The sequence below is a fragment of the Cyprinus carpio genome, chromosome A24 (genome assembly GCF_018340385.1).
Source record: "Cyprinus carpio isolate SPL01 chromosome A24, ASM1834038v1, whole genome shotgun sequence".
Taxonomy (NCBI): domain Eukaryota; kingdom Metazoa; phylum Chordata; class Actinopteri; order Cypriniformes; family Cyprinidae; genus Cyprinus; species Cyprinus carpio.
The window spans coordinates 14,608,227-14,632,426 of record NC_056595.1 but is presented as its reverse complement, the minus strand read 5'-3'; the positions used below and the strand labels follow the sequence as shown (position 1 = coordinate 14,632,426).

The following is a 24,200-nucleotide window of genomic DNA, read 5'->3' as shown; positions in this document are numbered from 1 at the left end:
TTTAATGCCTTCATAGAAACAACTCATATATTTATATAAGTGATCTAGAAACATTGTTGAATCTGGAGTCAAGCTATGATTTACAACTGAATTAATTTGTAGGAAAGCTGGAGCATAAATGTAGATCTGATGCTCCCTGGCCTCAGTTTTCTGTTTTATGGTACACCATCTGTCTTCTGTCCGTCTCTAGTTTATTGCAGCTGCAGTCTTATAGGCTGAAGAGAATCTTGGCAACCATAACTGAGGAAACAGCACAAAACTGTCAAACTGCTTGCTTCTATTGATGTGTAAAACATCCAGGCCTGTGTGAATGCTCTGACTTCAGCACGCACATCAATCTGCTGTCAATACAGCATGGGTTTAAATCAGAGAAAGTTTTGCTCGCTTCTGTTTGAAAAAGAGACCTTATCAATGAGGGTTATGTCCTGACAGCTCTAGCCAACAAGTTGTTTTCCTGTTATAATCTAAGAACACACAAGCATAGTTAAGAGTCGACATAGCAACCATACCATTAATTTGTGTCTCTCCCTGTATCCTGGCAACAAGCTTAGGGGCCATAAACCAGAACCCTGCTAGTTTATATACAGACACTAATCACCGAGACTCCACTTAGAAAGCACCTTTATTATTATTGCTCATATTTGGAAAAGCCATCATGATTGTGCATATTTAAACAAAGCCTACTTATGAAAGTAAATTAATTATTCACTTTAATTAAATATTTAATTAAATTAAGTATATATTAATAATTAATTCTCACCCCCCCACCCCTTACCAGTTTACAACATTAACATTTACTTCTGCTATAAAGCCCTAAAATCACATGTACAACAAAGATTGCAAATATTAATATAAAGATTGAATACAGATGGATTATTTTCCAATGTTAAATTTAAATTATTTTAAGATTTTATTGCATTATAATAATTTTATATGACACACACACACACACACACACACACACACACTGCATAATACTATAAAATATGTCAAATACTATATGACGTATTGCTTAATTACAATGCTATTACAATGTAATGTTACTTTCTCTTTTTATTTTTATATCAACATGGTGCAAGATTATCCTAAATCAAAGCAATAAATTAGTTAGGTAAAAACTAATCAAAAAGTAGTCTAATTATATAACCTAAAATGTATAATGTAATGGATTATGTTACCAACTACAATTTTTGTCATGTAATTTGGAATCAGTAATGGACTACAATTTGTAAGTAACCTACCCAGTAATGTCTTATTTAAAAATGAATGTCTTATATTCATTTATTTATATAGTTAACAAACTGAATGCAAGTGGCAGTGACCCGTGCTGACAGAAGCGGATCACACTCTCTGCTCAGTCCTGGTGGGCTCTGATTGGGGATCCTGGCCAGTCTCCCGTTACCTTATGAGAGAGCATCTGTGCTGAGATATTTTGACATATGCACGGCTTAATGATGTAGATTCTTAGGTAGAGGCAATATGTTTTTGAGGGTTAATGTAGATGAGTAACAATGACATTTTAATGATATCTTGAGACCCAGTGATACTCACTTAAACAGGCATATTTGGTTATACAGCTTTATATAGTAGCTATCAAATATGCCCCCACAAAATAAGCGGGCACAGCTGTGAAAAGAAATATCACACGTGACGTCTTCACACTTCATTTTTAACACACATTCTGTAATGTGAAGAACAGAGTGTGAATCATGTGCAATGTGTGATATGACTAGAAAAAGAATCATATGTAAAAGTGTTAAGGAGAAAAAAGGGAATATAGATCGAGGGGTCTAATTACTAATTATGGTGAAAACATGTACCTGTGTATATGCTGGCGTTGGAGGCAGGGATTCCAAACTGAGACTCGATGAACTTAGGGATGAAGGTGATGAAGGCAGTGACGATGGCGCTCTCAGCTGTGTAGGACAGACTCACGAAGAGGAACGTCATGTTGCTGAGGATCCTGATGGCAGCCTTGGGGAGGTCTGTACAATGGGATAAAAAAAAAAAAAAACAGCATCTAAACTACACACATCAATAACCATTAAATGGCCAACATCAAAATTCTGTAATATTTTATATAAATAAATAAATGAAACACCAAAAACCAAAATAAATCAGTTTGAAATGGATATTAATTTTGTCATTTGCTAAAAATTAACTGTTCAATTTTAGATATAACATTTAAGTAAGCATTAGATGACAGTAAAGGTAATCTAAATGTAAAAAATAGAGAAGATAAGCATAAATGTCTTATATCCGCGGATATATCCAATTCCAAAAGATACATAAAAACTAAATTTAAAGCACATCTATAATATAAGCCAATAACCAGTATAGTACCAATATACTATGCATCAATAAAAATTCAATAAAAATGAAAACAAACAAATAAATAAAATAATTTGTCTTCAAGAAATGCTTGTGGTCACAGACGCAACCTGCTTTCTTCTCCGCATCAGCTCTCAAACAAGTTATAATCCATACTAACATATTTTGCTGTTCTAATAGGGTAAAGACAGCTAAACCTAAACATGGTGTCTCCACAGCTCTTCTGGATTCATCGGATAATCCATTTAAATCCCATAAGTTTTAGCCAAATGCTTAATCATGGCCAACAAAGCCACCACTTTTTATTAGCAGGTTAGCACCGTAGCGCTGTTTCCATGGTAACAGACTATAATCAAACTTTAATTTCGTCCTGAAGGTTGAACTCTCATACCATCTATGGGATCTATGGGACTGACAGAAGAGACATATAAAACCTTAAAAAACAAAAAGATTAGAACCTTCACCTACCAATGAACAAAACAGCTTGTCTTACTCTACATCATAAAGTCCCAGAAACTACTCTAGCCTACTGTAACGCATTGTAGAAAAAGTTCAAATGTGGAAAGCCTACTTATGCAAACACATGCAGGCCAGGAGGAATGGAAGTAGGTTACAGCGGGTTTATAGAACAAAGCTTGTCTTCCTTGTAGTCACTTGTGTATATTTGTCAAAGCAGGACAAAAGTCTCTCCAGGCAAATAATAATTGGCCCTTATCTTAATAAAGTTTAGACACAGTGTGACAATAATAGCAAGTAATTTATTCATTTAATGTAAAATTTTCAGCAGTCTTTACTCCAGTCTTCAGTGTCAATGATTTTCAGAAAATCAGTTTATTGGTGCTCAAGAAACATTTATTATTATTATCAATATTAAAAAAATGTGTTGCTTAACATTTTTGTGAAAACTGTGATACACTTTTTTTTACGGATGATGTAAGTTACAAAAACAATTTAAAATAGAAGACTTTGTAAGTGTGATTGGGGCGGGGCCGAGAGCCGTGGGAACGGAGCGAGGCCGGTGGAGTGAGTGGGAAATGACACCGCTCCACTCACCGGTTCTCGAGTCCAAGGAGATCGGAAGGATACAAAAGAGGAGCGACGATAGTGAAGGACGAGAGAGGACCAGGCCTGGGTTTTATTTGGGTTTTGGTTTTGGTTTGTGCGCGGCAAATGAGGGGCTGTCGCGATGTTTTGTGTTTGTTTTGGTTATTAAAGTTTTATTTGAATGTTCGCCGGTTCTGCCTCCTTCTTCCCGTGACTATGGAGTTGTTATTGTACATGGTGCCGAAACCCGGGAGGAAGGAGGGACACGCTGCCGAAGATCCCTCACCACTGTGGTGAATCGAGCAGGGCGAAGCCATCTGCCGCCGTGACGCTCGAGGCGGTGGGCTGGAGTGAGTTGCCGGGGACGGACAAGCTCACTGCCGGCCGCCCGTGATGTGGAGGGGCGGCTGCCATCCCCGTGGGGGGGCGGAGGAGTCGGCACCGTTCAGGTGGCCGGAGCCTGCTGCCATAAGAAATGGGGAGGAGCAGGGAAACAACTCCTGCCGGCTGCCCGAAAGCGGAGGAGGTCGGCGTCCACGGGGCGGCGGGGAGGAGTGTCGTGCCGTCCACGGGGCCGTCCAGTCCACAGGCACCGCGGAGGAGTTCACCCAACGAGCGGCAGCGTGTCTGGGAACCGGAACAATTTATTTATTTTTTCTCTCTTCTCTCGTCTCTGTCGCTCTCATCCTTCCATCTCCTTTTCTCTCGCTCTTCTGTCTGTCTTTACCCCCATGTTCCTTGAGCGGGTCCCCCACCGGAGGGTTGTGTGGGGGGGCGGGGGGGGTTAGAGCGCAGTCTCGGGGAGTACCCCCGGCCTGCGAGGGGCGATGGGGGTATGTGAAGGGGGGCGGGGCCGAGAGCCGTGGGACGGAGCGAGGCCGGTGGAGTGATTGGGAAATGAGGGACACTGCTCCACTCACCAGTCTCGAGTCCCATGGAGGAGACTTTGAGGAGCGACGATAGTGAAGGAAGAGAGAGGACCAGGCCTGGGTTTTATTTTGTGGTTTGTTTTGTGTTTGTTTTGGTTATTAAAGTTTTATTTGATTCTCGCCGGTTCCCGCCTCCTTCTTCCCGTTGACTATGGAGTTTTATATTGTTACAGTAAGAATAAAAAAGACGGTAAATGATTTCGATGTATCATGTCACTATGATTGCTTGAATCAATGCAAATTCAATGTACATTTCAATCATACCAGTGCTGTATAAAAATGAGAGAATACAAAAAAAAAAGGTATCTTTAAATCTCACAATTACAACGTTATTTATTTTAATTGATTTTCTTTTAATCTAAATTTAGATTTTACTCCTTGTAAGTTTGTCTTTAAATCTTAAAATTCTGACTAGCAGTAAATAATGACTACTTATTAACAATGTAATTTTAAGTTTAATACTTAAAACAAACATCAAAAATATAATTACTTGCTTTATTTTTTTTGTTTTAAAGCAGAAACTGGTTTCTGTCCTCTCTTAGATAAAGTTTCAGCAGTAATTCCTTAACTTCCCAACAGCAGTGCGATTGCAGATTGGTTATGAACGGGACCGTATTAGTGATGATGGTGGCAGGATTGTCATTAATGCTCTTCCCAGATGAATAATGAAAAGCAAATTCTGCTAGCTTACGCAGTCTTCATTTATAACTTTTTAAGCTTGATCATCATTCTACAGTTTCTATATCAGCATTTGTAAGTCTCCTGACAGTGGTGGTCAGCAGCACTGTGTAATTAAATGAGGCAGAGACAAAGCCTCATGGTCAAAGATCTGGGCAGATAACAGAATGACTGCAGGTTCACATCCTGCCCCGTGCAAGACACTAAACTCCAGAGGACTGTTTTTATAATAACTGTACTGTAAGATGTTAAAAGCATTAGCTAAATGACAAATCACTGCTTTATATCACACAATCATATTATGATATTATTAATCTCTGCTAATCTGATGTTTTCTCAGAATGCGTTGAGGACAAAATTAACCACATTTTCAAGGTAACACTCCAATATGTACGTGCACACTTTCTGTAGTGTGCATCTTCACATGACCTTTATCAGATACACACCTCTGATGTCCTTCCCAAAGCCCATGGAGGAAGCCACAGTTTGGCCTTTGGTGTTGGATTTCTCTTTCAGGACATCATCATCTTTGGAGGTGCTGTCTGCCCCATTCTTTTTCTTGTGTCGAGGGGGAAGTTTTTTGGGGAAAGTGAACATGGGGAAGATGACCAACAGCATGGCGAAAGCACAGAGCAGGAAACCACTCCACCTAAGAACAAAGCGATATGGATTAATGACAATCATGCTGGAGATTTCCAGTGTTTTTAGCAAAATGTGCCCAAAAAGTGTAGAAACTTTAATTTATGTTATGCTTTTAAAGGCTGAAAAATGTGGATCAGAAATGAGGATTTAAAGGGCTGGAATGAAATGAATTAAAATGTGGATCTCTATCACTATTAATTCATGCTATGCTTTCAAAGGCTGGAATGAAATGAATAAAAATGTGGATCTCTATCAGTATTTGTAGTAAAATGTGCTCAAAAAGTGGCAAAAATGGAGTTTATGCTATTCTTTCAAAGGCTGAAATAAAATGAATGAATTGAAATGGAGATTTCCAATGTTATTTTTAGTAAAATGTGCTCAAAAAGAGCTAAAAATTTAATTAATGCGATTCTTTCAAAGGCTGGAATGAAATAAATGAATTGAAATGGGTGTCTACAATGTTATTTGTAGTATATATGCTAAAAAAAAGTGGAAAAAATATTTTGTTATTCTTTCATTGGCTGGAATGAAGCTACAGAACAGCAGATCTTACCAGTTGCCAACAAAGCGTGGATCACTTTGCTCAATGTTGATGATGGTTTTAGGATCCACGTAGAAGCCGATCAGAACGCCTCCAAGCAGGTACCCCGAAGCTGGCCCCAGAGCCCCCATCACATACATAATAGCTAAAAGACACAAACAACCCTTTACAAACCACACTCTGTACACCCACATAATTACTTTTTTTTTTTTTTTTCATTTCACAGGATGTCTGATTGAGGCTGTTAATGTTCTTTTCACTTTCAGTGCCACTCTTGACTCACTGGGCGACTGAGTCAGCCACACTGAGATGGTGAAGAGTATGAAGGACTAATCATTTATAGTGAGTCATGCTTCCATTTAGTTGAAGAACATCATGTATTAGTAGCAGTTTTCTAAATGCTGTACAGCTCTGTTTATACACCAGATATGACAGTATACGGAGGAGACAGAACATTTGCTATAAAAACAAGAGCAATTTAGTAGATTCTTTTTAGTTAATCAAAAACATGCAGCACGACCATTGTAGTCTGATTCCTGGAAAAATGACTCTTCCAAGCAATTATTTTTGGTAAATCAAAAATATACTGCATGACCTGTGTAGTCTGATTGTGGAACAATGACTCTTATGAGTCCTTATGAAAAATAAAAAACACATAAAGCACCACTAGTGCATTCCAACCAATTTCTGAAAGAATGACTCATATCAATGACTTTTTCTTTCAAATAGTTTGTTTGTTTGTGAATTTTAAGTGACTCTTTGGATGATGGTTCTTCTTATTAAATCAAAAAACACGGCCAACGCAATCCAACTCTTACCGAATGACTTTTATAAGCCAGTTCTATTTATAAATCAAAAACATACAGTGTGACCAACAAAAACCATTCAACTTCCAACAAATGACTCTCGAGTTGGTTCTTATTAGTGAATAATGTATTTGATTAAATAACATGTTTTTCCATTTGACAACATAAGTAAAGATACGCATTGTGAGTATTATTATGCACATTATGTTAGTCAATAGAATTTTATGAGAATAACTTAATGGATATTTAGTACTGTTACCAAGTATATAGTTAAGATCTCAAGAAACTAAAGTGTATGATATGATTTTTGTCAGACCTCATTAGTGACTTTATTTGATACTGCAACAAGATCAGCCACCATTTAAGTAGATTTAAGCTATACTCGCATGACAGGAAATATCCTAAAACTCACAAAATAGAAAAGAGCATACACACTAAATATATACTTCATACTTTTTAAAAAGGACTTTTAGAGGCATTTGCTAATCCTTGACATGGACAGGTGCATATGCAATGCTCGATTACTTTGTGTTGTTGGTTTCGACGCTGGAGGGATGTGTGTACTGTCGGGAGAGCATCATCTCTGCAGTCTTCTAGTGTTAATTCACAGAAAGCAGCAGTGGACTCTTTCCCCTTCCACATGGCCCACGCGGCTGCCAAGCTGGTTCTGATCCAGCCAGAAGCTCACACAGAACTGAGGCAGGTGCAGCAACACAACTAGGCCTAATCTCTAATCTGTCTCCGAACGTGAGAAGGTTTGGCCAAAGGCCTGCCAGGTTATATTACACGAGTACAAACATGTTGAGGGAGACAGATAAGTCACTTTTTATTTGATGTAAACAGGACTACGCTGGCTTAGACTCCTGTGTCTTGTCCTTACGCGAGAGAAGCCAGTGCCGAGAATGAGCTAAATCTAACACACACACACACACTTGCACATTACAGGCAGAGCGGCATGACATTTGGGCACAGATATTTCACACTCTGAACCATATTTAGCAATGGCTGTTGATCACATCGTGAATTAGGACAGGCTGACTTTTGTCTCTTTGATTTTACATTATTCTGCTTTCAAGTCTTCCGGGGAAATTCATACTTATTTGCACACGATTACAATGTGAGGTGTTTAAAGTGATTCTGGTTGGAATAAAATGGATGTATTGGGCAATTTCTTTTTTTTCTTTTTTTGGATGCACTGATACTAAAATTCTGGCCATTAAGTTATAAGTCAATTATTTTGATGTTATGGCTGCTGATTAATGCCTGATTTTATAAAGTTATACTACAATTAAAAAAAGAAAAAACACACTAAAACTAAATAAATAAGGTGAATAAGTACATTTAAGCATCACAATTGGGCTGCACAATTTGGGGAAAGAATCTAATTGCGATTTTTCCTGATATTGCGATTTAATTAAATTCCAAATAAAAGTTCCAGGTTTGCTGTGCTTGTTTGGACTGCATAATCATTTTATTTTACACTGCAACTAATTGCAATATTAATATTTATATCTTAATTTCTTAATTTTCAAACTTTAAACATGACTTCACCAACACCTCCAACACTTGAGCACAGATTCTATCTTCATTTAGTATGTCCTTGATTAACAGTTCTATTTGATACTTGAAATCTGATAATTGAAAGGCAATTATTAATATACTGTCACCATTCAGAAAATATGCATTATATCATTCAAGTTTGCAACCATTCGTATTTCAGAAGATTTAGCAGCTGGGTTTGCTGTTAGTTGAGTCATTGTATGGTAAACTGGTAATATTATTGCTCTCAGTCACAAACCCTTTCAATCTGTCTTTTGCCTGCAAAAAATACACAATAAATCAGTTTAAAAAGAAAGCGGTGTCAGTTTGAAGTCACTTACAAGCCACAATGTGCCACAGCTGAGAAATAACATGACAGAGAGTCTGAATCATGTCTCCCATAATTCTTTTGTGCACTTCAAAGCGTGAGCAGAGAAAATAATGCTGCAGCCTTTTCCCGTATTGCTATTCATTTAGTCATTTGGGTGGCTTTCTTTCCAAACTATGGAACACCAGGGTCTCGTCTAGTTTTGAATTCTCAAATATTCAATCAGCCTTATCTACAGCCTAATTAAATAACAGGTTCCTCTAAAATACCCCTGGAGACTATGAGAGCATGGAGGAATTATTCCTAAAAGCACAAAAGCTGCTGATAAATGCTCTTATCAGCCAAAAACAGAAATGCCCAACACACTGAACCAAACAGCTGGCCAACATCAAACAAATAAAGAGAGGAAACAGCCTCCACCAGACAGCCAAATACAGAAGAATAAACTTTAAAGTAATCAATTAATTCATCATGAATTCATCAATAATTAAAGCCATTTTATTAGAGCTTTCATGGTACCAGGCATCCCATTTTTACTGCGCAACATTAGCAGATAGAAATTTACTATAAAGGATGTGAAATCAGAGTGGCATGTCATTACATTAACGATTCAATACTAATCCACTTTAACAATAACAAGTGCTCACACTGAGCACATAATGAGTATTGGTAAAGACTAGCAAGAGTCCTCTAAAGTCTTGCTTAATGAAGTGAAATCTTGATTTCAGTGTTAAGTAATTGCGAAACTAGAAATTATGTACAATAATTTTGTCCCTGAATGAACAGAGGTTGAATAATTTTTGTTGGGTAAAATGTGGCAATGAAATGCTGGATATAGCCTTGATATAAAGATGGAGATATGTGGTGCATTTTTATTGTAGAAAAAAATACCCAGCATGCCAGCTTATCTGTAAGTGTCGAGTCAAGAGCTTTGAATTGAGCCACATTTGAATTCTTTGGCATGGCAAACATCACAGAATAGATTACGCTTGCCATGAGTGTATGAAAGTCTGTTTTAGCCTCAGTGTAAAACAATGCAACAGGTAATTGTGAGATAAAGTAAAGTTGCACTGTGAGATATAAAGTCCAATTATGAGTTAAATTACCATTGTGAGATACAGTTGCAATTACAATTACAAAGTTGTGATAAGCTATAATAAAAATTGTGAGAAGTAGTTCCAATGTGAGATATAGTTACAATTATGTGAAAGTCACAAGACATTATAAGATGCAAAATATAAAGTCACATTGTAAAATATGAAGTCGCATTTACAAGAAATAAATGCAAAACTGTGAAATACAGTCACACTTTGAGATAAAGTCCCACTGTGAGATATAGTTGCAATTCCCTGTAAAAGTGGCAATAAGATAAAAGGCGTAAGATATAAAATTACATTGTAAAGTATGATGTCACATTTACAAGAAATAAAGGCAAAATTGTAAATTAGAGGCACACTGTGCAATTATGTGAAAACAACAACAACAACAAAACGAGATCTTAACTCACATTGTAAGACATAAAACGGAATAAGAATAAAAAAAAAGGGGGGGGGGGGGTTTAACTCAAATAAATTATAAGTAACCATTTTTGGTCCATGATTAATAATAATGTTAATATTAATATTTCATATTAAAGAAATACATTTCTAACCCCATCCATAAGCTTACACTTAACTTTGACTTTTCCCTAGCCTTAAAATATGATCAGTTATTATGAATATTGTTCATATTAGAACCAAAGAAGTGTGTTGATACAGCCAGTCACTTTCATAATGCTATTCCAAGTTGTTCATTCATTAATTCACAATCATTATGTCAGACATATACAAAAGCAATTGATAATCATTAACGTACAAGTAACAGAAATTGACCACTTTAGTAGTCAACAATCATATACTGGAAGTCAGTATATTATTGATCATTACCCATCACTAAAATGAGCCTATTTCATTTCAGATTGTGTAACGGCTTACTTCGGCTCAAGTGATCATGTAAATAGTGTTATGCTTGAGCAGAAGGTGAAGGAGGGTCATTTAATTGGAGATCCTTCAAGGTTACCTGTTCCCTGGCAGAAACCCAGCATAGATTTTACCACTGGCCAATGTGATGTTTCTCCTTCTTCCTGGGAAGGACAGAGGAGGAGCTTGAGGAGGAGAAAAACATGCTGTCTATGCAATACCGTACTGTGGTAATCAACGTCAACAACTGACGTCACAACAGCACGCTCCACGAATTTCAAATGAACCTTTGCTATGAATCTTACACAACAGACCTGCTCAGCAGATATGATGCAGAGTTGACACTGGACACAAATGCAATATGGTCCTATCAAAAAAAGAAAAAAGAAAAAAAATCTCAAAAGATTACAGTAAACTGAAAAGATCTCCTGAGCTGCAGGAGTGGGAGCTGAAGGACATTTAGCTGTGTATGGGTAGAACCACACATACACCACCATGCATCCAAGTCACTCAAGGACATCGCCTTCTCCTGGGAGGCATTGGGTTTTCCTCAAAATTAATTAGATGGGGAAATATATTTCTAAATATGAGATCAAATAATGTATACAAATAATGAAATACTGGTGAAAAGTCATATGAGAGGAGTGCCTCACATTACTGAAACTAGAAGGCACAATTACAAAGTAAAAAACTCACTCACTCCTTTTTGGTCACATCACAATCTAAATGAACCTGAATGTGATTTTTGATGCATTCATTTTATAATTAAAGGTGCATCTTCGGTCTCCATTAATACACTTGTAGTTTTACAGAGGATTTACTGACTAAAAATCCAAAAATATAGTGGCTATTAATAATAAAAAAATCTATTAAATATAAGAGATAACTTTTTATACTAAAAATTATATTAGTTTATTAAGAAATAATCGAAAGCAATTACTTAAAATCAAGGAAATGATGATGTTGAAGATGGGTATTATTATGAAAGTAAAAAAAAATACATACATGATAAGATTTTTATACCAACAAATTTTTATAATAATTCATATAAATATTTTTTTAATTATTGTTATTATTATTATTATTCATAATAATAACAACACAAATTAATTTCTATAAATAAAAAATATATATATTCTGATAGTGTAGTATATAAATAAACTAAAAGAATAAATGTAAAAAAAAAAAAAAAAACGCATTTTAATGTGATCGTGTAAGATTAATGTATCCCCAAGCCTTTTAAATATCAAATAGAACTGGTACATTTATATTAGTAATTCAGATACATTTAATAAACTAGTAATTTCTATTAGATTAAATGATTAGATTAAAAACACCATCGATCCCTTTGGAGGAGTGCAGCTGTGTGTGTTCCCCTCTCCCCTGTGTGATGGATTTAGATATGGTTTGTTTCATGGTGCGAGGAACTGCTGTTTTCTCTCTCTACCCCCGCTGTCAGGCACCGCTCACAAAGGTTGACTGAAACGCTCCCAACCCTGACTGACTCCTTGAGGATTTGTTATCTCAGCAGAAGAAGATGAAGTCTGAAACGAGCATCTTTCATGCTAAATGAGCTGCATCCCCAGTGGCAAAAATAATTAGGCAAGATTAATAAATTGATTTCATTACATACCGAAAAAAAAAAAAAAAAAATCATGCGCACACCGATGTTGTCGTAAAAGAGAGCAAAAAGGTTGCACAAGGTGAAGTCCATAAAGCTAGAAATAATTAATGGCCTTTAACAGCCTTAAAACAACTGAGCATGAAGCATATGATGAAATAAAACAGTGCACCGTCCCCCAATGTCACCGATTGTGCCCTGTGGGGGATTGCAGGACGTCTGTGTTTTTCTTGTCCTGTTAAGAGCATGAAGCTGATTAAATATGGGCTTGAGTTGTATAATCTCACACTGGGCTCTAATGAAGCCTTGTATCTCTAGAGAATTGTGCTGGAGTACAACAACAGCATAATATTCATCACACTACATTGAGTGGGGTGAAGCATGAAATATAACAGAATATAAATTCTGAGAAAGCCACTGAACATCTGAGTATACAGTACTGAATCTCTGTGGCTGTTCGACCTTGTAGCCTTGCTAGCAGACAGGGGTAAAAGACAATGAAACGGGGAATGACATTGTCATGGCAACTTGCTGATGCAGCAGTGTCTTCTTACAAGTTCTAACGTATATATCTCTCTCAGAGAGCCCCATCAGAATGGCCTGACACAGCTGTGCTGCCAGTTCAAGGACAGATGTGTTTTACTATATTGAAGATCAGAGAGCATATGGGATAATATGTACTACTACATCACTGAGTAAAATGTGAAATAGGACTGGAAGGTATGATAATATAAACCAGGGGTCTCCAAACTTGGTCCTGGAGGTCCGATGTCCTGCAGCGTTTAGCTCCAACCCTAATTAAACACACCTGGACCAGTTAATTAAGGTCTTATTAGGTATACTACAAACTTCCATGTAGGTGTGTTGAGGCAAGTTGGAGCTAAACTCTGCAGGACACTGGCTCTCCAGGACCAAGTTTGGAGACCCCTGGTATAAACTGTGTAACGTGCAAATGTGCTATACAGCTAAAACCAAATGGTATCTTGGATATAATGGATATGATAATATATCCATGCGTTACAACTGCTCTTTAGGTACCTCAGCAATATGGCTGCCTACTGCTCCGTGTGTGTGTTCACTACTGTGTGTGCACTTGGATGGGCAGAACACAAATTCTGAGTATGGGACACCATACTTGGCCACTCGTCACTTCACTTCATAAAGCTCAAATGTTTAATATTACCTAATCTACATTACTAAATTTATCTTATTTACAATATATATAATAATATTGTTACAGAAAATCATTAAAAGTACATGTGCAGTGTACACAGGACTATGAAAATCAATTAACTGAAGTACAGGAAAAAAACAATGGTCATATTGGGTTGCACAGACATAACCTTTTGTGTAAAAAAAAAAAAAAAAAATGTAAGAATGGGAATAACCTAACTACAAAGCCTTAAGGCACTCCTAAAATTATGGTCAGAAACTTCACAAAACACAGCAGCAATAACTCACTTCACTAAGCTGCACCTGAAGCACAAATCTGTGAGGGAACCACAGTCCTCTCTGAGGGCATTTGTGTCCCCGGGGCAGGTATGACTTTGAGGCTAATGAGGTGAAAAGAGGACACAGAGGCCTCATAGGCCACAGAGCAGCAGTGATCCATCAGACAAAAAGAGCAATGTAGCTGACACAGAAGAGACAGAAAGAGAAAAATGGGAGAGTGAGAGAGAGACAGAGAGAGAGAGAGAAAGACTGTGCTTCATTCAACAAACTCACCATTTCTAAGCAACTAGTGAACAGGATTCAAATGATTAAATCACACAACTTTTCATTTACACTGAACAACTAACAATATCATAAACACTCTGGCAGAGCAGCGATGCTCATGTATTGTAATTGTTATTGACTCCGGGCCTTGACTCTTGACAAAGACACAAATACACTTCACAGGATAATCAACAGGAAGGCTATGGGCTTCAGCTGTCGGAAATGGGTGACCAAACCTTAATTTTCTGTCAATTAGGCATGGGCTAATTCTATGGTGATTTCCTGTTCATGTTGGAGCTTGACAGCGTCATGATGACAGAATATCTTTTTTTTTTTTTTGCCAAACTATCCCTTCAAAAGTGTTTTGCCAAAGCCAGATCTGTGTTACCTGGGTCATGTGTCACTACCATAATTTGTCAGGTTTCCTCACAAGACCAGATCTTATTCCAGAAGCTGTCATCTTCAGCAGGCACTGCCTGAAGACATGTAAAGATTTATCCTGACCTTTTTAAAGCAAGCTGGTAAACCCATCCACCTGTACGCATTATGGCCAATATGGTCTTGTTTGCATATGGTCAGTCCCTCTGGCTACATCTGATGATAAAGTACACAACCGTTCAAACTTTCATGTGACACTGAAGACTGAAGTAATGGCTGCTGAAAATTCATCTTTGCCTACAAAGAATAAATTCAATTTTAAAATATATTACAACAGAAAACAGTTATTTTAAATTGTACAAATATTTCACATTTTATTAATATATTAACATTTTTACTCTATTTTTGTTAAATAAATGCAGCCTAGGTAATCATAAGAGACTTCTTTCAAACAGATTAATTAATTTATTATTATCTATTATTATCTAAATAGTAGTGTAGCGATTTCTTATGCTCAAACTCAGCTAATGCTTAATTCAGCAAACACCATGAGTTTTTAGAAGCAAATGAGTTAAGATGCATGAAAAACAGACTGTCGTTGTTTATCCAATGGGACCACTTATGAAATCTTGTTTAAATATTATGAAATGAGATGAAACACATTAGATAAGCTGCTTGATTAGTGAATTTAATAAGCATGAGAAGCAATTTTAAGGAAGTCAAGCTATGAAAACTATCAATTTTTTTTTTTCTTTATGCACTCCAGTTGCACAGCTACAAATTAAACACATACAGTGGTGATTAAAATTAGAGAACAACCTACCATTTCCTAAATTTCAAGGTCACTGAATAGCCCTATTTGAAGTTATTTTAACAAGAATAGAAGGGCAGTTTTTTTTTTCAAGCATACTGTATTTCAGAAATTGATTGTATTCTGGTGCACAGTATGTATGTATATATATATATATATATAACTTAAGTGAGATATCTGGAAAAGAACTCTGATCAAAATTAGAGAACACTTACAGATACCTCCAAGTTATTAGTGTTAATCTGGTGCCTGGTGCTAATTTCCTTAACTACCTGTATATGACATGTTTGCCATCAAACTGGGGAAAGACTGAAGTCTGAGTGCATAAAGAAGTCAGTGAAAGGTGGAAGAGGAAAAACTGTTTTTCACAAAATAAAGGTTTTTATTGAAATTTTTGAGTGATAAAGATGAACAATATTTCAGAAGAAATCAAGTATAGATTGTTCTCTAATTTTGATCTCCACTGTATATAAGCTATGACAAATGAATTTGTAATATTTATGTCAAACTAGAACCACATATGCAAGCAAAGAAAACTTTAATATTGAATAGATATTAGAAATAACTGATGCTCTTTTTTTGCTATGCATTATATAAACTTGCACAGGGCATTTTCAAAATGAGACCTCGAAGACTGCACTGGGTTCTTTAAGTCCTTCATAAAAAAGAAAAATAAACAGGACAGGGCATCCAGCCATAAACGGTTCACTCACACCGAGAGACTGAGCACTTTATTTGCTGAACCGGTGGGTCTCTCCAGGGGTTCTGCTGCACATTGCTGACTCCCTTCATGGTTTCTGCTGATTCTGATGCAAACGTGTGGAACTCCGACTGATGCTGACAGCAACATTCACTACAAATCTGAAACACTACTGCTGATGTTCCAAGATTCACCCACAACAGAATACACTGTAACTAATAAAAAAATTCTAAATTCGCTAAAAAAAAAAGAAAACCTATCTGTTTCATTTTATTCTGCACAGTTAAGTAACTGATCCATAAAATATCTTTATTCTAATTCCTTTAACTATTCTGCAAATAAGTAAGTAAAAATAGCAAAGTTGGTCTCTTCTCTAAGAAAACAAACTTTAGAGTGTCTTCCCAATGTAAAGAAATTCTCCATGTGCTCTTCTCCAGCTGGAGATTTCTCTAGGTAAGCCTTCTCCAGCTGGAGATTTCTCTAGGTAAGCTTTCAGGAGGCTCTCGTCTCCCTCCTACATCCTGAGGTGGCGAGACTAATTGCCACCTTAATGTTATATGCGGCCTTGGTTTTACTGGCTTAATGTTACCTTTGTTATTTGCTGCCTTGGTTTTACTGGCTGCCAAGAAGTGCACTTGGGACCAATTTCATGTAAGGTAAGATAGTACTTCAAAGCAAGAGAAAAAACTTTGAATGGATTTTTTGTAGAAGGGCATTCAGTGAATACCAATTTTTATGAAGGTTTTGCTTAAGTTCTTGAAATCTGCACAAAGTGATGTCCTTTTCACAAACAACTATCCTTGTTGGCGATAAAAATATTATTTTGCAATTATTTGCTCAACCTCAAGATACTATAAACTGGTTTTGCATTTTTAGTTTTTTTTTTTTTTTTTAATTCAGTGGAACACAAAATAGGAGACACATTTAGGCACAAAATATTTAATAAATAAGCATGGGGGTGAGGATGCACACCAGTGGAATTATGTGAGTGTACACCTAAAAACAGAATTAAACTTTCTGAAAAGCCAAATATATTGCATCAACAGAGCTGATGTTTCATCACATCCTCTGCCAGCACCTGAGAAGGGGGACGGCTGATGCTCAAGACAGTCCCAGCCCAAAATGGCTCGACACACACTCTGGCAATCACCACCTCCATGTGACCTGCCGATCAAAGCTGCGCTCCACTCTTTAAAGGGCTTTGGTGCAGGAATGTTATTATGAGGAACCGCCTAAAGAAAAAGTCGGTAATCCCTTTGTACCTTTTTCTTTGCCAGCCACAGCGTCATTCACCGTGAGGTCAAATGCTCATTCTGGCCTCTAAATCTGTAATCTCATCCACTCTGTGCGATCTATCTTGCTCTTTCTGCATCTCTTTTCCTTTCTCTCACTCTTTCTCTGTCACCTGACCATGAAATAAGAGAAAACAGTACTAAAGGGAACTAGAATTAAGAAAATAAAGACAGAACAAGAAACAGCTGCTAACCCATTTAAAGAATGAAAAATAAAAATAAAATGAAATAAAATAAAATACAATAATAACCATATAATATATATATATATATATATATATTATATATAATAGCATAAGCTAAAATTATAGCATGTAAAATAAAATAAAATTACACTGAAAAGGCCATATATTCTCATAAGTTATGTTGCATTTCTTATTTGTTTGTTTATTTGTATTAATTTGTCTTTTTAATAATAAAAAAGAAAAATAGTAAACAACATAAGATAAAATAAAATAAAATAATAGCATAAAATCTAATGAAATATAATGAACAGCATAAAATGAAATAGCATAAAATAAAAATAATAAACAAAACAAACATTGCGCAAAAGACTCATGCAATGCTGCCTTACAAATTTAGCTTGCCTAACTTTTAAAGAGTTTGGTAAACTTTGATGCCTCAAAATTGCTGTCTTATTCAGCAAGCACAGCATATGTGTGCCATACATTATGTCATCCCTATAATATTCTAATACGCTGACAAGCATTTCCTCACTGTTTTAATAAACTCTGTGTCACAATCACAGGTAGGTGGAGTGAAGACGTGCATGTCTGTGTTTTCCTCCTCACGCTGGGTTACTGGCTTTTCACTGATTGCATGAGGTTTAGAAATGCCTTTGCCATGACCCAGTATTCTGGGTAAGTGACAGATGATCCCTCGGCACATTCTTTCTAAAAGAGCCATCTGGGCTGACTGGCTCGTGCGCACTGTATTTATCTGCATAGTGGTCACAAACAATGAGGCCCAATGGGGGAAGGGGCAATGAGATGGGTACCCACTCTTTTGTGTGTGTGTCTGGTGTCAAAAAAATTAACTAACATACACCTGCAGCTTTTCTATCTCAAAGTCAGTGGCAGGTTGGTGTAGTAGGGGTCAATGGATATTCAGGGCTTAGCTCAGACATCTGTGGATGCATCTGGGGCCATCCTTTAGATACATTTTAAAACAGAATTTAATATAAGCCATTTTACTCAATAAATTCAGCAGTGGAGGATGTAAAATTAAAAATGTTCAACTAATCCTAAACCCAGCCTCAGACTCAAACAGAAGTAAAAAGTGCTGCAATTATATTGCTGTATTTACTGACCCTTCAAGCATTCTGTAGCTGATGTAAATTGTACACAGATTAAAAATACCCTTCTGATTGCAAAAATAATAATAATCTACCAAAGTTTATGAAGATCATGCCAGGATGCCTTCAAAAAAATAAATAAATAAATAAAACAAACAAACAAACAAATCATTCTTTCACTATAAAATATAACTCCGACCACAAATTATAGAAATAGCTTGAGTTTTGATTATAACTGATTTACAGAACAGACCTGAAGCTCTGAATGTTTTTTTAATAGTAACATACATCACAATTATGAAAGACAATGTCATAAAAGGTAATTCTAGGTTTTACAGAAAGGTTAATCCCTGAAGTCCCATCTGTACGGGCTGTATGTGGGTGCACATTAAAAACCAGATCTCCAGGAACACAACCCAGAAGAATTCATTAAAGGGTTAGTTCAGCCAAAAATGAAAATTATGTCATTAATGACTCACCCTCATGTCGTTCCAAATCTGTAAGACCTCCGTTCATCTTCGGAACACAGTTGTATTTTCGATGCTTCAATAAATTCTAACGGACCCTCTGATGTCACATGTACTACTTTGAAGATGTTTTTATTGCCTTTCTGGACAGGGACAGTATACCGTACATACATTTTCAATGGAGGGTCAGAAAGCTCTCGGACTAAATCTAAAATATCTTAAACTGTGTTCCGAAGATGAACGGAGGTCTTACGGGTTTCGAACGACATGAGGGTGAGTCAATAATTACATAAACTAAACCTTTAACTGAACTAAAACTTTAAAAGCTCTGTTTTGGTCAATTCACAGTCAGATCCACAAACATCCATCCATGCAAAAGATTATAAAGCAAGCCCTATAATAAATCACCTAACAAATTAATATGAACACAAAACTAACCTATTCTTCTTTTCCTCAAATTCAAATTAATTTAAATATATATAAAAAAAAAAAATTAAAATGCTATGTGTACTGTGCTAGACTAACTGAGACCTGTCCGAGCACTTTATTGTTGCCCTCCTGTTGGTCTGATTGCTTCTGTTGTTCTCCTCATTTGTAATTCGCTCTGGATAAAAGCGTCTGGTAAATGATTAAATCTAAATGTAAATCAATACTTCAGGCATTCTACAAAAACACATCCAAACCTACTGAGTGGCAGATGTTACATCTACATTCAGCTCTACATGCCGCTCTGAACTGGGGCAAGGTCTTCAAAATGAGATTAGCGTAAGAATTGCGAATTTGCGCTAATTAAGACCAATTAAGATGCACTGCAATAACAGTGACCAGCAAGTCAAGAGCTTGTGTCATTACACGGCAAACTGGCACATGGAAAATGTGACAAATAGAAAAATTCTACATTTCTGACGTTGTTTCTAAATACTAAATAGTTATATTTAGAATTTCAACATATGAATCTCAGTACAGGCATATCTCATAGATAAATCACTTGCTTAGTACCTCCGAGAAGATATTTTGCCACAGCTTCTGGGCTGGGACAGAGACATGGAAAACATTCTGCGGTTCAGAAAGCCTTATATCCTGAGGGAAGGTCACTAGATAAGACAAAGTCACATCTAAAATCCCATACAGGCCAAAGTGTGAGGCTGCAAATCATCACCTTACCATGTATTTATAGCAGAACAACAGGGTTCTGTGAAAAAAATGGAAATGACATGAGGTTTTGCACAACTCTTTCTCCTCTAGTTTAGGTTTAATATGGTTTCAACTGCATATAGTGCCATTTCAACAAGCAGCAACAAGATTCTCGTTCTTTTAAGAACACGGTCAGCAAAGACACTAGGTGTCTTTCAGACCAGTGTTGTAATGACGATTTTTACATGTCGACAGTACACACAAAGCTGGGGGCAAATGCACTAATTAAAGAGACATATCACCCAAAATATGAAACTGTATTAATTTCTTTGTTCAGTGGAACACAAAAGGAGATGGTCCAAAGACTGTGCTGGTCGCTCTTTTCTAAGTGCAAGCACTGAATGGGGACAGAAGCTTTCAAGCTTCAAATACAAAGCAAAAGCATCAAGTCTTCCATATGACTTCTAGACTTACCTTCTTCATACAACAGCTTTGTGTGAGAAACAGAGAGAAATTCAACTCATTATTCATAGGTTAACACGGTGTCATGCACTCATGATTTTTGAGGGGGCATGTGGTTGTGTGTGCATGTTAACTAGGCTATATCAGGAAATATCTCCATTCTCAAATATTTGTAAGTAATTGCGTTTTGCACCTTTATAGATTATGTTATTTGATCAATAAATCGTGATGGCTAAAGTAGACTAATAGTGTAATCTACATAAAAACCTGCTTTTTTATTTAAGTACCAGATATGGGTGTCATGCCATAAGATATTTTTAATACGACTGACTTTTTATTTAATGTGAATTTAATAACAATATTTTAAGTTACTAATTATAACACTTTCATTTTACAGAGAGCAAAGAACATGTACATTATCAAAGAACATTTTCATTCAGTCTAGCCAGAGTTCAGACACTAAAAAACTCCCATTAAAATCACTGAAGCTGTTTACACTGTGAAATGAATATCTTAACTTACATTCGTACTAGGCACGTCTGCACTTTGTTGTTTCTGATAAGAGATTTCACCAGATAATTCAGTCAGTGAGCAAGTGAACAAAACGTGTTTCAGCGATGACTCATCTGAACGTCTCTGATTGGCCACTGCATTCATAAGCTCAACTACAACGCATATTTTCCGGGATTTGTGATATCACAAATATCAACGAATGGTGGAGACCTGGTTGAGCTGCATTAGAGAAGGCAACGAGTGTTATCACAATGTCGGAGACACGCTGGCTTTCCCAAGGCTGACGAGCTCAGAGTGGTCACAATTATCCGGGTTTAAATCATGCTCAAAATGATTTGATTTTGATGCAATATTTACAATGAAGCTGACAGGCGGCTATGGTAAGGGGCATGACATTTCCCAACCAGGCGCCGAGTAGACTGTATAATTTTGAAATCTGAAGCAAAAACAGAATGGTCTGACTTAATTTTTTTGAAACTATACTACATAAAACATATCACAGTCCCTCCAGGATTTTGCGATTCTGCGATCACTGAATTTATTGCAAAATCAAGCAAATTCTGCAATTTTCGCAAAAGCTTGCAAATTTTCATAATTGCAGCAGATTTTCAGCAGATTTTGGGCTTAGATGTGTCCCGTGACGTCATCGCAATGCGTATTCAGTCAAAGAAAGGTTGTTTCTCAGTTCCAAAAATGGAATTAACAGCCCTGCGTTCTCATCATGACCGATTTACAAGATTTACATTGGATAAACAAACCGAAAGCGGAACGAATCAGCACTACTCGTTTGGGCTATGCAGCACAGATCGTTTATCTGCTCGAGCTGGAGCTGATGTGGAAACCAGGAAAAACATTGTTCAGTAAACACAAATCACCACCATTCACCATGGATTTAACATAGTAAAACTACAGGAACAACTTGTGGCAGAAATGGTCTAATGTTTGAGTGATCTTTAATTCTTCACACAACTTTTCCTAACACTTCAAAGCTTTAAGTATTACCGGATTTGAAAGTTATTTTTATTGTGATGATATTTGTTCATCCTTCTTATGTTGCCCCTCTGTATAAAACTAAGTTTCATAATGTAGCATAGCAAACACTTATTTAAAAATAAAATATATTAAATTACCACTAGTAGATGGCTGCAGGTAAGTACTTATAGGCCATTTCCACTCCCTAATACAGTATATATATATATATATTTGTATTTATTCAATTATATTTAGACATTATGAATGACAGTAATAAAAGTTAATTTTATCTGCATCTCACCGACCTAGAGAGCAAAAGTAATCTGTAAGATGTTTGCAAAAGATCTGGGTAACATCTTCTGTGTAATCTGATAAACGTCTCAGAAGCAGTTTTACATGCGTTCTAATAAATGTCTATTTGACATCTGACAGGAAACATCTTAGAGACATATTGCAGATGAGCAAGCACTCTTAAAAATAGATCTTGCATATGTAAATGCAGACATTAAATAGATGTCTCCGAGATGTACATGTACGATTATGGTGACTGCTTTACTGTCAGGTGCTGGTGTCCTCAAACGTTAGTCTGGAGCCCTACAAAATTTCTCAAAGTCAGAAAAGTCATAACAGTGTTAGAAGAATGTTGTCTGTGGTATATTTAAGAAATGCCCCAAATATCACCGCAAATTTTGAGAAAAGATGCAGCAAAATCAGTCATTTTGGCAAAATCCTGGAGGGACTGATATCTGAATGAAACAGCAGGCTGAATGAGACGCAGATTCACTCTCTGACAGCAGGTGGTGCTTATGAACAGCAATGATACAGTGTTTCCTGGGTTACCTCTGTAAACAAAGCAGAGCTGTGGTTATGAACACTACACTACTTTAATATGCATTGTTTAGAGGCAAGATGAAAAGAAAATACCAAGTAAACTTTTGTAAAGCTAGTCAGTTCCCCTCAGAGATACATTCATATAAACTCCTACTCCAATTGTATCGCAATTTGTTTGGCATCTCAACCGATTTAAATTGTCACATATTTGAATCGATTTTCGACCGGCTCGCGGTTAATCGTTACATCCCTATCACTGATGTCACATCAACTACTTTAACAGCCAATTTTCATTTCAAAGGGAGAAGGCTGTAACACTCCCAAGGTCAAAGCAATGAATAAAGTGATCTGTAATAATTTAGCTCAACCCGCTGTCATTTAGTGACAGTCCAGGATCTGCAATTAGGGTTCATTTGGAGAATAAGATTGTTTCATTTTGTTCAAATTGACATGCATTGTTCGCAACCCCTGCAGACAGGAACTAATTTCGATTAACGCCATAACAAATGTAATTTCAAACTCTCTATGTGACATCTGTCAGAGCCAATCTGCCTGCTCACAGGCATATACTGTAGGTGTAATGGCCCGATTTGTAATGTGCAAGCCATATAAATTGGCAATGCATAATCATTATGTCATTCAAAACATTACATAAAAAAACAAAATCATACATTATTCACATAGCCCAGATATTTAAACTATGTTATCTGGAGTTTGTGAGCAGCAACACTACTATAAAATGCACCCAAAAACAAGCCAACTGTTTCAGAACACACAAAAACTGGGTATTCAGTTTTCATGTGACCTTTAACAATCACAAAACCAAAAGCTGCAATTCACTCACTTAGAAACAGCCTGTATTAGAATCTATTGCTGCAGAAAATCAATTTTTCTGTATATACTGAAGCAGAAGACTTTCTAATAATCCAGTTCATTCCCGGTGACGTGATACATACACAAGGACGCTGACGTGTTTAAATGTGGAGGAGAGTATGAGACAGTGATGGAGGGTGGTAAAAACCTCACTGGTTACTTGCACTATCTGCTGAGCGTGTAACATGTAACTGAAGCCAGTGGCTGAGTTTGGAAGTGGCTGTTCTGTAAGTCAGTAGCGTGACATGGGTGGCAATGTTCTGTGAGGCCACATAACAGCAAAAGCACAGCCCTGGGAACATGATCACACTTAATGGATGGAGTGTGTGGAGGAAAATAT

The 24,200-nt window shown here is 36.7% G+C and overlaps 1 protein-coding gene across 3 annotated transcripts in view; it reads right to left on the bottom strand.

Annotated features, from left to right (window-relative positions):
* LOC109048992 (solute carrier organic anion transporter family member 5A1-like) overlaps window positions 1-24,200 on the bottom strand; it is a 45,767-nt gene that overhangs the window by 14,032 nt on the left and 7,535 nt on the right. For all 3 annotated transcript variants that reach the window (XM_042714289.1, XM_042714290.1, XM_042714291.1), the window contains 3 exons: window positions 6,178-6,310; window positions 5,429-5,631; window positions 1,821-1,985 (listed from right to left, as the gene is read on the bottom strand). In XM_042714289.1, the coding sequence (XP_042570223.1) occupies window positions 1,821-1,985; window positions 5,429-5,631; window positions 6,178-6,310 (501 nt within the window). The remainder of the gene's footprint in view (window positions 1-1,820; window positions 1,986-5,428; window positions 5,632-6,177; window positions 6,311-24,200) is intronic.